General features: G+C 40.4%; 1 protein-coding gene across 1 annotated transcript in view; it reads right to left on the bottom strand.

The window, feature by feature from the left end:
• Positions 1-6,516, bottom strand: part of rlf (RLF zinc finger) — a 64,646-nt gene extending 58,130 nt beyond the window's left edge. The window contains exon 1 of the mRNA XM_043717375.2: positions 6,369-6,516. Coding sequence (XP_043573310.1) covers positions 6,369-6,497 — 129 coding nt within the window. The 5' untranslated portion in view covers positions 6,498-6,516. The remainder of the gene's footprint in view (positions 1-6,368) is intronic.
• Between the last annotated feature and the right edge of the window lie 8,391 nt (positions 6,517-14,907).

Here is a 14,907-nt window from a genome sequence, read left to right as displayed (position 1 = left end):
TGCCAGTAATTGCTTGTATAAAGAATTCAGTTCAGAATATTACCAAGACTGCTTTTTAAACTGGCAGCCATAGAACATTGTACTTTCTGGCTCAATTCAGAATGGCTATTTGGGAAAAAAAAAAGGAAGCTGACATGAGCTGCTGTGTAATCCAGTGGAAGTCAAACATTGTTGATGTTGGAAGAAACAGAACCGATTGACCACTATCCACACCATTGCTTAAGCAGGTGTCATGAGAGCTAGGTAGTCTGCTTTTCTCTGGTCCAAATACCTGCTCCAGAAAATGTGAAACAGTTCAGAACTAGTCAAGATCATTTCCCACTTTGTTGAACTAACTGATATCAAAGAAGGAAATTGACCCAACACCTTCTTGGAATCAAACCTCTCCTTTAACACCTGCTTAGCTACTGCCTGGATGAATGTCCTGCATTTTGAGTAATCTGTTCTGGACCTCAACCTGCCTCTTATTTGCTATCTACCTTGGATCTAAATAAATCTATTCCATAACAACACAACTATATCATTTCATTTCAATTTATTAAATGATAAATGCCATATATTGCTACAAGGGACTCAATACACACTTGCTCAGTGAACCATTACTCACTAAGCATAGCACAGTAAAAATAATCCTCTTGGGAAATGGGAAAATATTTCCTTGGAGAGTTATTGCTGTTTAAAAGTAGTCCCAACAAACTTTACATCAGGATGCAAATTCATACAGTCAATGGGAAATTGAGTTGTGTTTACATGAGGGACACTAATATATGCGTAATGGTATATTAAACAGCTATTTGACAAGCCCTAATTTAATATGAAGGAAGCCTTTCAGAACTGTCCCTATTATTCCAATGATACATCTTTTTTGCACCAGTCATCCATACAATTCGTTCTTGCAAAATACTCAACTTTACTATCATTAGTACCATGTTATCTCAAAGCAAAACAAGTATTGCTTGCTTTAATACACTGACAACAGATGTTTGAGCTAGCCAGCAGCCAAAATAAAACTTGCCAGGATTACTAAGGTCAACCAACTGTCTTACTTATAAGGTAACTGTACTTTCTATGATGCCAGTAGCTGTATCCATTATGAGCTAGCAATACTAGCATGGAAGCACAATTTACATTTATAAAGCAGCTTGATGCAGTAAAACGTTGCAGTGTTCTGCACCAGAAAATTATCAAAACATTAGATAATGAATGACACAAGGAAAAATTTGAAAAGGTGACCAAGTGTTAGATCAAGAGGTAGATCTTCTGAAGCATCATAAAGAGAAGTGGGAAAAAAAGTATAAAAAGGTTATCCCACATCAGCAGGTCATTAGCTACCAGTGCAGATCAATTAAAATCACAGATACTTGAAAAATCAGACAGAAGAATACAGAAGTCTCAGATTGTTGCACAGTTGCAGTACATTGAAGATAAAGCAGGGTAAGGCCATAACAAGATATAAAAAAGGAGAAATTAATTGAAGTGGTGGATAAGCTGCTGGAGAGGATTCTGGTGGACAGGCTTTATGTATTTTAAAAGATAAAGTCTGAGTAGGGACAGTCAACATGCCTGTGTGTGTGGGAAATAATGTGGAAAGAAGATTAATGAAGGCGGAACGCTGGATGTTGGCTACACGGACCTCAACAAGGTGTTCAACAAATTTTTGCACAGCACACTAGTTAGCAAAGTTAGATCGCATGGAATCCAGGTAGAGCTAGCCATTTGGATACAAAATAGGCTTTAAGATAGGAGACAAAGGGTGGTGGGGGAGGGTTGCTTTTCAGACTGGAGGACTGTGACCAGATGGGCCACAAGGATCAGTGTTGAGTCGACAGTATTCTGTCATTTATGTAAATTATTTGACTACGGATATGCAGAGATATGGTAAGAAAGTTTGCAAATGACACCAAAATTGGTGGCTTAGTGGGCTGTGAAGGTTATCACAGAGAATAATGGGACCTTGATCAGATGGGGAAATGGGCCAAGGAGTAGCTGATAGAGTTTAATTTAGACAAATGTGAAGTGTTGCATTTTGGTAAAAAAATCAGGACAGTTACTGTTAAGATCCTGGGGAGTGTTGCCAAACAAAGAGACCTTGGGGTGCAGGTTCATAGTTATTTGAAAGTGGAGTTGCAGGTAGATAGGGTAGTAAAGGCAACATTTGGTACGCTTGCCTTAATTTCTCAGTGCATTCTGAGAGTTGAGGGGTCATGCGGCGGTGCACAGGTCATCGGTTTTGGAATTGCATTCAATTCTGGTCTCCCTGCTATAGGCAAGATGCGGCGGAACTTAAAAGGTTTAAAAAATTTACAAATACGTTGCCAGGGTTGGAATGTTTGAGTTATTGGGAGAGGCTGAATAGGCTGGCACTATTTTCCATGGAGCATTGAAGTTGAGGGGTAACCTGATAGAATCAAGATTAGAGAGGTGCTGGAAAAGCAAAGCAGGTCAGGCAGCATCCAAGGAGCAGGAAAATCAACGTTTCGAGCAAAAGCCCTTCTGCCTGAAATGTCGATTTTCCTACTCCTTGGATGCTGCCTGACCTGCTGTGCTTTTCCAGCACCACTCTAATTTTGACTCTGCTGTCCAGCATCTGCAGTCCTCACTGTCGCCTAGTTGATTGTAAACTTGCAGAGGCTTATAAAAATCATGAGGGGAATGGATAAATAGACAAGGTCTTTTCCCCCAAGGTAGGAGAGTCCAAAAGTAGAAAACATCAGAATTATAAAATGCTAGTTTTCACAATCTGGTTTTAAGATTTGGAGACAGTACCTTTCTTCCACAAGGCTTTTTTTGGTTGAAGTTGGACTATTTGTAACCCTCTATGTCCATGTCAATTGTTTTTAACTAAGGTTCCCCACGGGAGACGGTTAATAAGGTTAGATCTCACAGAATACAGGGAGAACTAGCCATTTTGATACAGAACTTGCTCAAAAATAGAAGACAGACGGTGGTGGTGGTGGATTGTTTTTCAGATTGGAGGCCGGTGACCGGTGGTGGACCACACGGATCGGTGCTGGGCCCACTACTTTTCATCATTTATATAAATGATTTGGATGTGAGCATAAGAGGTATAGTTAGTAAGTTTACAGATGACACCAAAATTGAAGGTGCAGTGGACTGCAAAGAAGGTTACAGACAACAACAGGATCTTGATCAGCTGGGCCAATGGGCTGAGAAGTGGCAGATGGAGTTTAATTTAGATAAATGAGAGGTGCTGCATTTTGGGAACACAAATCTTAGCAGAACGTCTACACTTAAGGGTATGGTCCTAGGGAGTGTTGCTGAACAAAGATCTCGGAATGCAGGTTCATAGCTCCTTGAAAGTGGAGGTGCAGGTGGATAGAATAGTGAAGGCGGCGTTTGGTACGCTTTCCTTTATTGGTTAGAGTATTGAGTACAGGAGTTGAGGGGTCATGTTGCAGCTGTACAGGACATTGGTTAGGCCACTTTTGGAATTTCATGTGCAATTCTGGTCTCCTTCCTATCAGAAGGATGTTGTGAAACTTGAAAGGATTCAGAAAAGCTTTACAAGATATTGAAAATGTGTTGCTGGAAAAGCACAGCAGGTCAGGCAGCATCCAAGGAACAGGAGAATTGACGTTTTGGGCATGAGCCCTTCTTCGGTCTCTGCAGTCCTCACTTTCTCCTTTACAAGATATTGCCAGGGTTGGAGGATTTGAGCTAATTGGGAGGGGATGAATAGGCGAAGGCTGTTTTCCCTCGAGCATCAGATGCTGAGGGGTGACCTTAAAGAGGTTTATTAAATCATGAGGGGTACAGATAGAGTGAATGGACAAAGTCTTTTTCCTGGGGTGGGGGAAGACCAGAACGAGAGGGCATAGGCTTAGGGTGAAAGAGGAAAGATATAAAAGAGACCTAAGGAGCAACAGTTTGACGCAGAGGGTGGTGCAGAGGAAGTGGTGGTGGCTAGTACAATTGCGACATTTAAAAGACATCAATGCGTATATGAATTGGAAAGGTTTGGAGGGATAGAGGCTGAATGCCTGCAGGTGGGACTAGATTGGGTTGGGATATCTGGTCAGCATGGACAAGTTGGACCAAAGGTTCTGTTTCCATGTTCTATGACTCTACAACTGCTCCATCAGTTTACATCCAGCTTGTTTGCTTATTGGGAAAAAGGGAAGCATGTAAAACTGAACAAAGCTCTGAATTTAGGATGAATGAATCAGGTAAACAATATTATCTGCATTATCTTGGAGAAAAAAGTGGAGATCTGCATCCATTGAAACAGTAAGAGGCAACTTTTATGAAATACGTGAGATCAGAGGGACCTTGACTTGCAGAACAAAGGGTGTTTCCACTTGTGAGAGAATCTAGAAGAGTCACTTTTAAAGGGTTTGCCCATTCAAGACAGACATAAGGAGAACTTTTTTCCTAACTGCCTCAAATCCTGAAGAAGGGCTTATGCCCGAAACGTTGATTCTCCTGTTCCCTGGATGCTGCCTGACCTGCTGCGCTTTTCCAGCAACACATTTCCAGCTCTGATCTCCAGCATCTGCAGACCTCACTTTCTCCTCAAATCTTAGGAAGTCTTCCTCAAAAAAAATCATGAAATCTGATGCACTGAATGCGATTAAAGTCAGGGTGGTGAGGTCAAGGGTTAGGAAATAGGATGAAATGTGGAGCGATCAGCCATGAATTTATTCAGTGGTGGAACAGTCTCAAGGTGGTGAGTGTTCAACCCTTGCTCCCAATTCATGAGAGAGAGGAAAAAGAGTAAACAAGCAAATGAATATGACTTGAGAAATTCAGAACAATATCTGCCAGCAAGATACTATGAATGTTACAAAAGCTATTTAGACAACTTATTTAACCTTTAAAAGCTTTTATTGCAAATGAGAAGAGAACTTGCGTTGCTCTCCCACCTATTGTGACCTCATTAAATTCTACTCCTCGAAGTTCCAGAATTCAGAGATAATAATCCCCTTCAAGATATCAGAACTTCATACCATTTCAGTGGCAGAATTTTAAACAAAAAAGTTTCAAAACACAACAAGATTAAATATAAACAATTTAACACAAGTGTGATAAATAAAATTTGGAATTATGCATCATTGAGTTCTACACACTACTCTGACACTCATCATACGTACCCACAAAATGCTGGTATGATACTACCTTATTTTAAGCAAAAATGCAAAGTCTAAGCAGTACAACTTCCCATTTCTACCAACAGTTACAATGGATGAAAGAAGTAATTTTAGTTGAACAATACTCAATGTTACATCTATCCTTATCTTACAACTTCATGCAACTCAAACATGACAAACCACTGAAGAAACTAAAATATACATGAGACAATAAAATGGCAGTGAAAGTTAAATGCATAACTAAGATGAGACAATTAAAAAAGACATTAAGCAAAATATTTAAAGCTGACTTTAATGATTTTACTGAAAACTTATATGACCAATTTGTATGATCTTTGCAGATTTGGAACAGAACATTTATTTTGCTGTATTCAACGCTACCTAATAAACGAGCCCCACACATGCGTGAACTGAGATACATACACGACCAATAAAATTAAACACCAATATACCAACATGATATAAACAAACCAATACAGCCTCATCGCTTTTACATGGAGGCTCAGGATTCAGTATATTTTTTGACTTCACATGAGACTAACTTCCTAAAAAGTTAAATTGTGCAAAACAAAATTTGCAAAACTTCAACAGATTTGGGGCATTTGAGACGCTTCATCGAATTGCAAATGCCGTCCTAAATAGAAAGCATTCGAAGAAATGGTAACATATCTAGTCACTGCAGCACTAAATTTACTGAGATCAGAATTATTTTATAAAATGCTAGACTTCACAACCAGGTTTTATCTGAGATTGCCATTTTGCACGAAAAGAGCGCAATCTATTCATTAGAAAAAATGGATTATTTGTAAATCATTTGCCCCTGTTGAGTTGTGGAAAGGTTGTTCTTTCAGGCTATTGTTCGGTGCTGAGGCAACACTTCAGAAGCAGGGAGGTGGGAGAATCACGATTAACTATTCGAGACCAGAGTGCGTGAACTGAACATAAAAAAAGGGCTAGTTTAACGGTTAACTTTTGAACCGCAATGATTGTAGTGTGAGAAGAAGCCAGGCGAAGTAACAGCGGTGGGGGTGGCGAAGAGAAGATGGTTATTCTGTTAGCCCTCCCACATTTTCGGGCCCAGTGCGAGAGAAAACCCCACTAGAGTACATCCCTTCCCGTCCACCTACGTTCGTCCCCGACTCCGAGTCTCCCAAGAAAACAACCCTCCGCCTTCACCACCCCCACCCCCCGCCCCCCCCGGCCAAACCACACCACCATCCGGCCACTCGCTTCGATACCGCTGCAGAACTGTCGGCTCACCTCGCAGAAATGCTGGCAGTACTGCGCCGAGGACTCTTCGGACAGACCGCACCTCCTCAGCTCGGCTTGGGCTCTCCTCAGCCGCTCGGTGAAAGGCTCGAGGGCCTGCTCGCTCTCGCCGTCCGCCATCTTCGCTCTCCACTGTTGCGCGTAGACACCGCTCACGTGACCAGCCCCTCCTCCTTCCTTCCTCCCGCCCGCCCCGCGGAAGGGAGGGTCCACCCCGTTGTGACGGTCCACCCCCTTGTGACGTCATCGCGCGCACTGGACACGCCCTCACATCCCCGCCTTCTTATGACGTCGCTATATCCCGCCCCCTCCCCGCCCACACTGGTCTGTGACAGTCTCTCCTGTTTACATAGAAAAATCTCACTGTCCACAGGTTGTTATTCCTTTATAACACATACAAGTCATACACTGCATACAGGATTACATTCCTTTGTAACATGTAATGCACTTAGCGGGGCAGCACGATGGCTCAGTGGTTAGCATTGCTACCTCACATCACCAGGATCCAAGCTAAATTCCAGCCTCAGGGACTGTGTGAAGTTTACATCTTCTCCCCGTGTGTGTGTGGGTTGCCTTCGGGTGATCCAGTTTCCTCCCACAGTCCAAGTGTACAAATTAGGTGGATTTGCCATGCTAAATTGCTTTGTATTGCTCAGTGGTGTGGAGGCTAGGTGGGTTGGCCATGCTAATTACAGGGGTGCAGGGATAGAGTAGAGGGGTGAGTCTGGATGGGATCCTCTTTGGAGGGTCAATGTGGAATCGATGTGTCGAATTGCCTGCTTCCACATTTTACAGATTCTATGATTCACAGTTACATAATGTCAGAGGTTGATATTACTTTATACCAGTTAGAGTATCGTCACACTGCCCACGTTTTTATTCCTTTATAATGTTTATGATCAACCATAGGTTAATTTTCCATTTATACTTATAGTGCAATTACACATTGAAGGTCTGCTCTCTCAAGAGATAGAGACCTCAGGCAATGGGAAAAGTTGAGGATGGGATTCATTAATTGTTTCCTCAGTTTGTGTATGAATTGAACTCATGCTGTTAGCATCACTCAGCATTGCAAACCAGTTGTCCAAGATAACCAACCCGTGGGCAGTGTCATAAATGAAAATCAACCTGTGGGCAGTGAGTGATTTTTACTGCAAATTTACTTTTACTTTTACTTTTATTGTGCAATAACACAGCCTGCAAAATTGATAATTCTTTCCAAGATATCACATATATGATTACATAACATGAGCTGATTGTGTTGGGGTAATATATTAACATAGGTAAAAGATTGGCCAACTAATAGTGTTCAAATAAAGAGGATATCTTCAGGATGACGGTCTGTAACCAGTGGACTGCCACAGGGATCACTAGTGGGACCAAAATTTTTTGCAAGATCTATTAATGACTTGGATGATAGAATTGAATGTGCAAACACCAAATTTACAGTTTGCACAAATAATCAGGAAGGACCAAGGAGTCCACAGAAGGATACACACAGGTTAAGAGATTGGACAGAAACTCGGCAGATTGTAATGAAATGTGGGAAAAAGTGCACTTGGCAGGAAGAATAGAGGAGCTGAATATTATTTAAATAGGGAAAGCTTAAAGGGATTTGGGGGTCTCAATGCATGAATCACAAATAGCTAGCATCTAAGTTCAGTGGGTAATTGGGAAGACAAATGGGCGTTGATCTTTGTTTCAAAGGGAATTGGAGTGTAAAAATAGAAATGTGTAGGTAAAACTATTTAATGCATGAGTCAAAGCACATCTGGAATACCGTGAGCAGGTTACTGGCATTGGAGGCTGTCTTGTTACGACACAGGGTAAACCCTCCTGCTTAATTTAAACCATTATACAGAAAAGATTTATCCCGTGCAGTAATCTGTGAAAATTTGAGAGGCCAAGAACTATCTAAAGTAAAAGTAACAACTTTATTTCTTAAAGCATAACAGAGAAAATTAATGAACAATTATTTACAACTCCTTCCTCTAATCTTTCTTTTACCTTCACCTTCTATAATACCAGTCCGATAAAAAATACCCAATTATGATTTACTGAAAAAATTCACATTTCAAAACCAGCCAGATGTCAAATCTTCTTTTCTTCTTCATAGGGATTTCTGCTTCACAGGTTATTGATCGATAAAGGTACTTTAAGAGAGCTATTCTCTGGACAGTCTGCAGAAGTAATTGGCTTGGCAGTTCTCCTCCCAGCTGTTCAATTTTCCCCGGTCTTATACCCCCAAAGCATCAGATTGTGTCACTGACTTTTAAGATTGTCAATATGCTAAATTCAAACTTGATTGGAGATTGATATTTTTCGGGGTATAATTTAAACTGATTGGCCTAATTCAAATCTGTTTGGTTATTTCTAGGCAATCCAGCTAATCAAGTGTTACATTGTTACCTTATTCAGAACACTTGGAGCTGTCAGGTAATTCTGCTGGTTTTTAACTCTATAAAAACTACAGTATATGCACATCTTCATAACTCCTCCACCTTAAGAAAAAATGAACCGCCATAATGAAAAGATGGCTTCATTTTTTTCCTATTCTTTAAACACATTACCCGAACATACAGATAACTTTAGTCTATGTTCACTTTAACATCTTCCCATATAACTGTGTATATGTATATAACATTAAATAAAGATAAATCTCATCTAAACTTCACCAGTTAAATCTGCGATAACGCATCTGCTATTACATTCTAACAACCTGCAACATGTACGATTTTTAAATTAAAAGTCTGTAACATAAGACTCCAATATAATAATCTCATATTCTTGTCTTTAAAGCATTCTAAGAACGTAAGCGGATTGTGATCCATGTACACAACCACCTCCGACACATTGTTCATGACACTCACATTAAAACGTTGTAAGGCCAGTACCAAACTCAATTGTTCTATTTCGATTGTGGAGTTATCCTCTGGTGGATGTTGATCTTCTTCAAAAAGTAACCAACTGGCGGTTCGATCCTATCCTCATCTTCCTGGAGGAGTACAGCTCCAGCTCTTATGTCACTAGCATCGATAGCAACTCTAAAAGGTTTTGAAAAGTTTGGTGTAGCTAAAATTGGTATGGTTATAAATATGGCTTTCAAATGATCGAATGGCTCTTGGCATAGTTCTGTCCACCGAAACATTGTATTCTTCTTCAGCAAATTGGTTAATAGTACCACTACACTGTTGAAGTTTGGAACAAACTTCCAATAGAGTCCGCTGAGTCCTAAGAATTGAAGCACCTCTTTCTTCGAGGTTGGCGTGGAAATTCCTCGATGGCCTTCATCTTTGCCCTCTATGGGGTCAACCTTCCATGACCGATGTTATGCCCCAAGAACGTCACCTCTGCTTTCGCAAATTCTGTTTTATTTAAGTTTATCACCAGTTTTGCTTCTCATAGTCGTTCCAAGACCTCTGCCAACTGTACCATGTGATCTTTCCAGAACTTACTAAAGATCACTACATTGTCCAAAGAGACTGCACAGTTTGTTAATGCAGCCACAACTCTGTTCATGAGTCTTTGGAATGTGGTGGGTGCGTTCTTCATTCCAAAGGGCATCACTTTAAATTGAAATAGCCCATTTGGGGTTAGAAAAGCAGAAATTTGTTTAGCCGTCTCTGGTAAAGGTACCTGCCAGTAACCATGCATTAAGTCCAACTTGGTGGTGTAACTGGCTTGTCCGACTTTCTCGATACAGCCCTCCAATCTAGGAAATGGATATGCGTCCAATTTTTGTAATCCATGCAGAATCATTGAGTCCAGTCCAGTTTGGGAGCTAAGATGAACTCCACTCGCCCTTGGTTCAATGATGTCCTTGCTGGAAAAGCGCAGCAGGTCAGGCAGCATCCAAGGAACAGGAGAATCGACGTTTCGGGCATAAGCCCTTCTTCAGGAATGCTTATGCCTGAAACGTCGATTCTCCTGCGCTTTTCCAGCAACACATTTTCAGCTCTGAACTCCAGTATCTGCAGCCCTCACTTTCTCCTCAATGATGTCCTTGTCAAGCATGGCCTCCACCTCCATCTGGACCTGAATAGCTATGAAAGGATTAAGCTGATAGGGGTGTTATTTTATCGGAGCAGTATTCCCTGCATCTACTTCATGTACAATAGCATTAGTCCTCCCCATCTGATTCTTACATATGTCCTTATACTGCAGTAACAAATCTTTCATTCTATGCTCATGAGACAGCTAGTTTACTAACCTATCCTACTCCTCAAGTACTTCTTCATTTTTAAATCTATTTTGAGGCACATCAACACCCACATCATCTGGATTTGATTCCTCACTTTGCAGGGCAGTAACTCACACCTATTTCTCCAGTTCTTTCTCTCTAGTATAACATGGTTTCAACATGTTCACATGACATACCCGATACCTTCTTTTTCTATCTGACATCTTTACTAAAAAGTTCACCTGACTCAACTTTTTCTTAATTTGATAGGGACCACTAAACCTGGCTTTGGAGGGATCTTCTATCACTGGTTACAGTACTAGCACCTCATTCCCTCAGAAAAACGTCCAAGTCTCACAGTCTTTATCTGCCACCTGCTTCATTCTACACTGTGCCCTCTTTAGGTGCTATTTAGCTAACTCACTTACTCGATTTAGTCTCTCCCTCACCTGCAATACATAATCTAAGTGTGAGATCCCCAACTTTGGTCCTGTCAATTTTTATTTAATTAATTTCAAAGGGCCTCTCATTTCATGACCGAATATTAACTCAAAGGGAGTGAACTGAATAGATTAATTTGGGCCATCTCTAATGACAAACAATACGAATGGGATATCTTTATCCCAATCATTTGGGTAATCCTGACAGTATGCTCTAAACATGGACTTCGAGGTCTGATGCCATCTTTCTAGAGCTCCAGGGATTCAGGATGATACATACTGTATTTAAAGTGCTGTATACCTAACCTAGCCATATCAAGCTGTGATGCATCCATGTAGAATGCTTTCTATGATGCATCTATAAAAATTGGTAAGAATCATTGTGGACATGCTGAATTTTCTTAGCCTGAGGAATTGGTGTTGTTGGTGTGCTTTCTTGACTGTAGCATCAACGTGACTGGACCAGGTTAAATTGTTGATTACTTACTCCTCGGAATTTGAAGCTCTCGATGACCTCCACCTCAGCACCATTAATCCAGGGAGGGATATGTCATCCACTTTGCTTCGTGAAGTCAATGATCAGTTCCTTCATTTTTCTGACATTGAGGGGGAAATTGTTTTCTTTACGTCATGTCACTAAGCTGTCTATCTCTTTTCTGTATTCTGTCTCATCATTGTTATACTTTTATCACGTACACCCAGGAATTAAGGAATGAGACAAAAGCTCAGTAAAGCTTCTATCATTTGTATTTTCAATAAGTGGATCACGTACATTAATTACATTACACCTTTTTTGGCTATCTCCATTATAAAAGTTTGAAATGAACTCAAGTGTCTTTGATTCTTTGATTGTCTTTGGCATCACAATGTGATTGAATTTTATGCTAAGTTTCAAAGTGAGGTAGTTCAGTTGGAAATAAGGGTGTTAAATTTGAATAAGAGAAACTATGAAAGCATAAATTGGCTGAGCTAGATTGAAAAATGGCATGATTGTACATAGGTAATGGACAGTCTTTAAAGAACTATAACATGACTTATATTCCATCAAGGCATAAAAACTCAAGAAAGGTCAGTTACCTGTGGCTGACAAAGGTAACTGGATTGTATATGATTAAAAGAAAATGCTTATCAAGTAGTTACACATGATAATAAATCTGAGGATTTGCTTGGGGATTTTACTTTAATTTGAGGAAAACCTGGGTAGTGACAGAATCATGTAGCCTGCTCCAAATTGTCCCCAACAAAAATTGATGACTTGGTTGCTATGGGGCATGGCAGGCCCAGAATTGACTGGAAGGAAGGTGCAAGACATTCAGACCCATGAACAATGTCAAGTGTAACAATACTGATTAGGGGTCAACTTTTAATCGCTGTGTTTCAGAGAAATACAAGGTACATCAGGCTTGAGAAACAGTTATACTTAAGCTGCCTGTTAAGTTCAAAGATAGATTGGAGTTGGGATCTAGAAGATAACCAGTTAGCATTTCTACCGGGATTCATATTGCCAGAGAGGTGGGCTTTGGAAAGAGAAAATGTCAATAGAAAGCTATTGTGGTATCAGGTTGCAATAGTGTCTGAACCTCAGACACTCAACAGTCTGTAACAATCTGACAGGCAATGAATAAGAGTTAGAGGCAGCCAGTCCTGCAACAGAGAAAATGTTAACTCTGTCGGACAACGTTCAAAATGTGAGTGGCAGATTGTGTTCTGATTGAAAAGATATAATTTGAAAGGATTTAAAGAGGTTGTCAGTTTGCCATCATGGACTGAAAGGAAGGTTTCTTCAGTATAACCCTCAAAATAAACATCAGTTGTGGGATTCCCAACTGGGAAAGAAAGAAAACAAAACTAGCTATTAGAAACGAAGAGTGGTGAAGTGTCACTTAAGGTAAAGTGTAAAGAATAACTGTAGCAAGCAATTTTCAGTCATTTTAAAAGCTAAATGTGGAATTTAGTGTTTGGATAATGTTGCCTTTAGTTTGTTTTTACAGTACAATTTTAATTCTATAACGCTTTTGGTCATGTCATTTCAGTCACTGGATATTTAACTTTTTTAACTATCTTCTTTTCAATCTAATTCTATATATAGGTCCCTTCTTATCTTCATTTAATAAAAATCTGTTGATCACTTGTTTAAAATTAACTTTGATCCAGCATCAATTTTCTGCTTTATTTTGTGAGTACCAGACCTTCCTAATTACATTTCTGAAATGACTGTTTCCACTTTTTGCTTTCTAAACTTTCTGTTTCCCTTCATATCTTTTGGAAATTTTGATCAAATTACTCCTTAAACTTGCTAAGTTCCATGGAATGCATTAATAGTTTGTGTAATTGATCTTCAAAATTTAATCCTTAGAGTCCAGATCTAATTCTTGTCAGTCAATAAAACTGTCAGTAAAAGTGTTACACGCAGATCTGCTCACAGTACTTCAGGTGTGATCTAACCAGGGTTTTGTAAAACCGAGGAGAAAGTGAGGTCTGCAGATGCTGGAGATCAGAGCTGAAAATGTGTTGCTGGAAAAGCGCAGCAGGTCAGGCAGCATCCAGGGAACAGGAGAATCGATGTTTCGGGCATAAGCCCTTCTTCAGGAATGAGCCTCATTCCTGAAGAAGGGCTTATGCCCGAAACGTCGATTCTCCTGTTCCCTGGATGCTGCCTGACCTGCTGCGCTTTTCCAGCAACACACTTTCAGTTTTGTAAAACCGAAGCATGACTGCTAACTCCCACATTCTGAACTCCTGGATATCTAAGCCAACATTCCATTTGCCTTTTTGATCAACCTCTATATCTGTTCATGACATTATAATTATTTATGTACGGAAAGCCCACTATCATCTCCCTCCCACACAAAACTTTCATTGGATCTTCCTAGTTCCCAGCTTCTCACCATTTAGAGTCATAGAATCATAGAGATGTACAGCATGGAAACAGACCCTCAGTCAAACCCATCCTTGCCGACCAGATATCTCAACCCAATCTAGTCCCATTTGGCCCATATCCCTCTAAACCTTCCTATTTATATTCCCATTCAGCCTGTTAAATATTGTAATTGTATCAGCCTCCACCACTTCCTCTGGCAGCTCATTCTATAGACACACCCACCCTCAGCAGGAAAAAGCTGTCCCTTAGGTCTCTTTTATATCTTTCCCCTCTAACCCTAAATCTTTACTCCTTTAGTCTGGACTCCACCACACCAGGGAAATGATCTTTTCTATTTATCCTCTCCATGCCTCTCATGATTTTATAAACCTCTACCAGGTCATCCTCAGACTCCGACGCTCCAGGGAAAACAACCTCAGCGTATTCAATTCCTCCAACCCTGGCAGCATCCTTGTAAATCTTTTCTGAACCCTTTCAAGTTTCACAACATCCTTCCAATAGGAGGGAGACCAGAATTGCACACAATATTCCAAAACTGGCCTAACTAATATCTTGTACAGCTACAACATAACCTCTCAATGCCGATATTCAATGCTCTGACCAATAAAGGAAAGCATACCAAACGCCTTCTTCACTATCCTATCTACCTGTGACTCCACTTTCAAGGAACTATGAACCTGCAGTCCAAGGTCTCTTTGTCCAGCAACACTCCCCAGGACTTTACCATTTATTGTATAAGTCCTGCTCTGATTTGCCTTTCCAAAATGCAACACAGTGCATTTATCTAAATTAAACTCCATCTGCCACTCCTCGGCCCTTTGGCCATCTGATCAAGATCCCGTTGTACTCTGAGATAACCTTCTTCACTGTCCATGACACTTCCAATTTTGATGTCATCTGAAAACTTACTAACTGTACCTCCTACGTTCACATTCAAATCATTTATATAAATGACAAAAAGTAGTGGACCCAGCACCAATCCCTGTGGCACACCACTGGTCACAGGTCCCCAGTCTGAAAAGCAAATCT

The sequence above is a fragment of the Chiloscyllium plagiosum genome, unplaced genomic scaffold (genome assembly GCF_037043375.1).
Source record: "Chiloscyllium plagiosum isolate Xiang-an unplaced genomic scaffold, Cpla_swu_hap1 HiC_scaffold_30, whole genome shotgun sequence".
NCBI classification, from domain to species: Eukaryota; Metazoa; Chordata; class Chondrichthyes; order Orectolobiformes; family Hemiscylliidae; genus Chiloscyllium; species Chiloscyllium plagiosum.
Note: the sequence above shows the minus strand (reverse complement) of the source record. Positions and strands in the feature narration are given on the sequence as shown.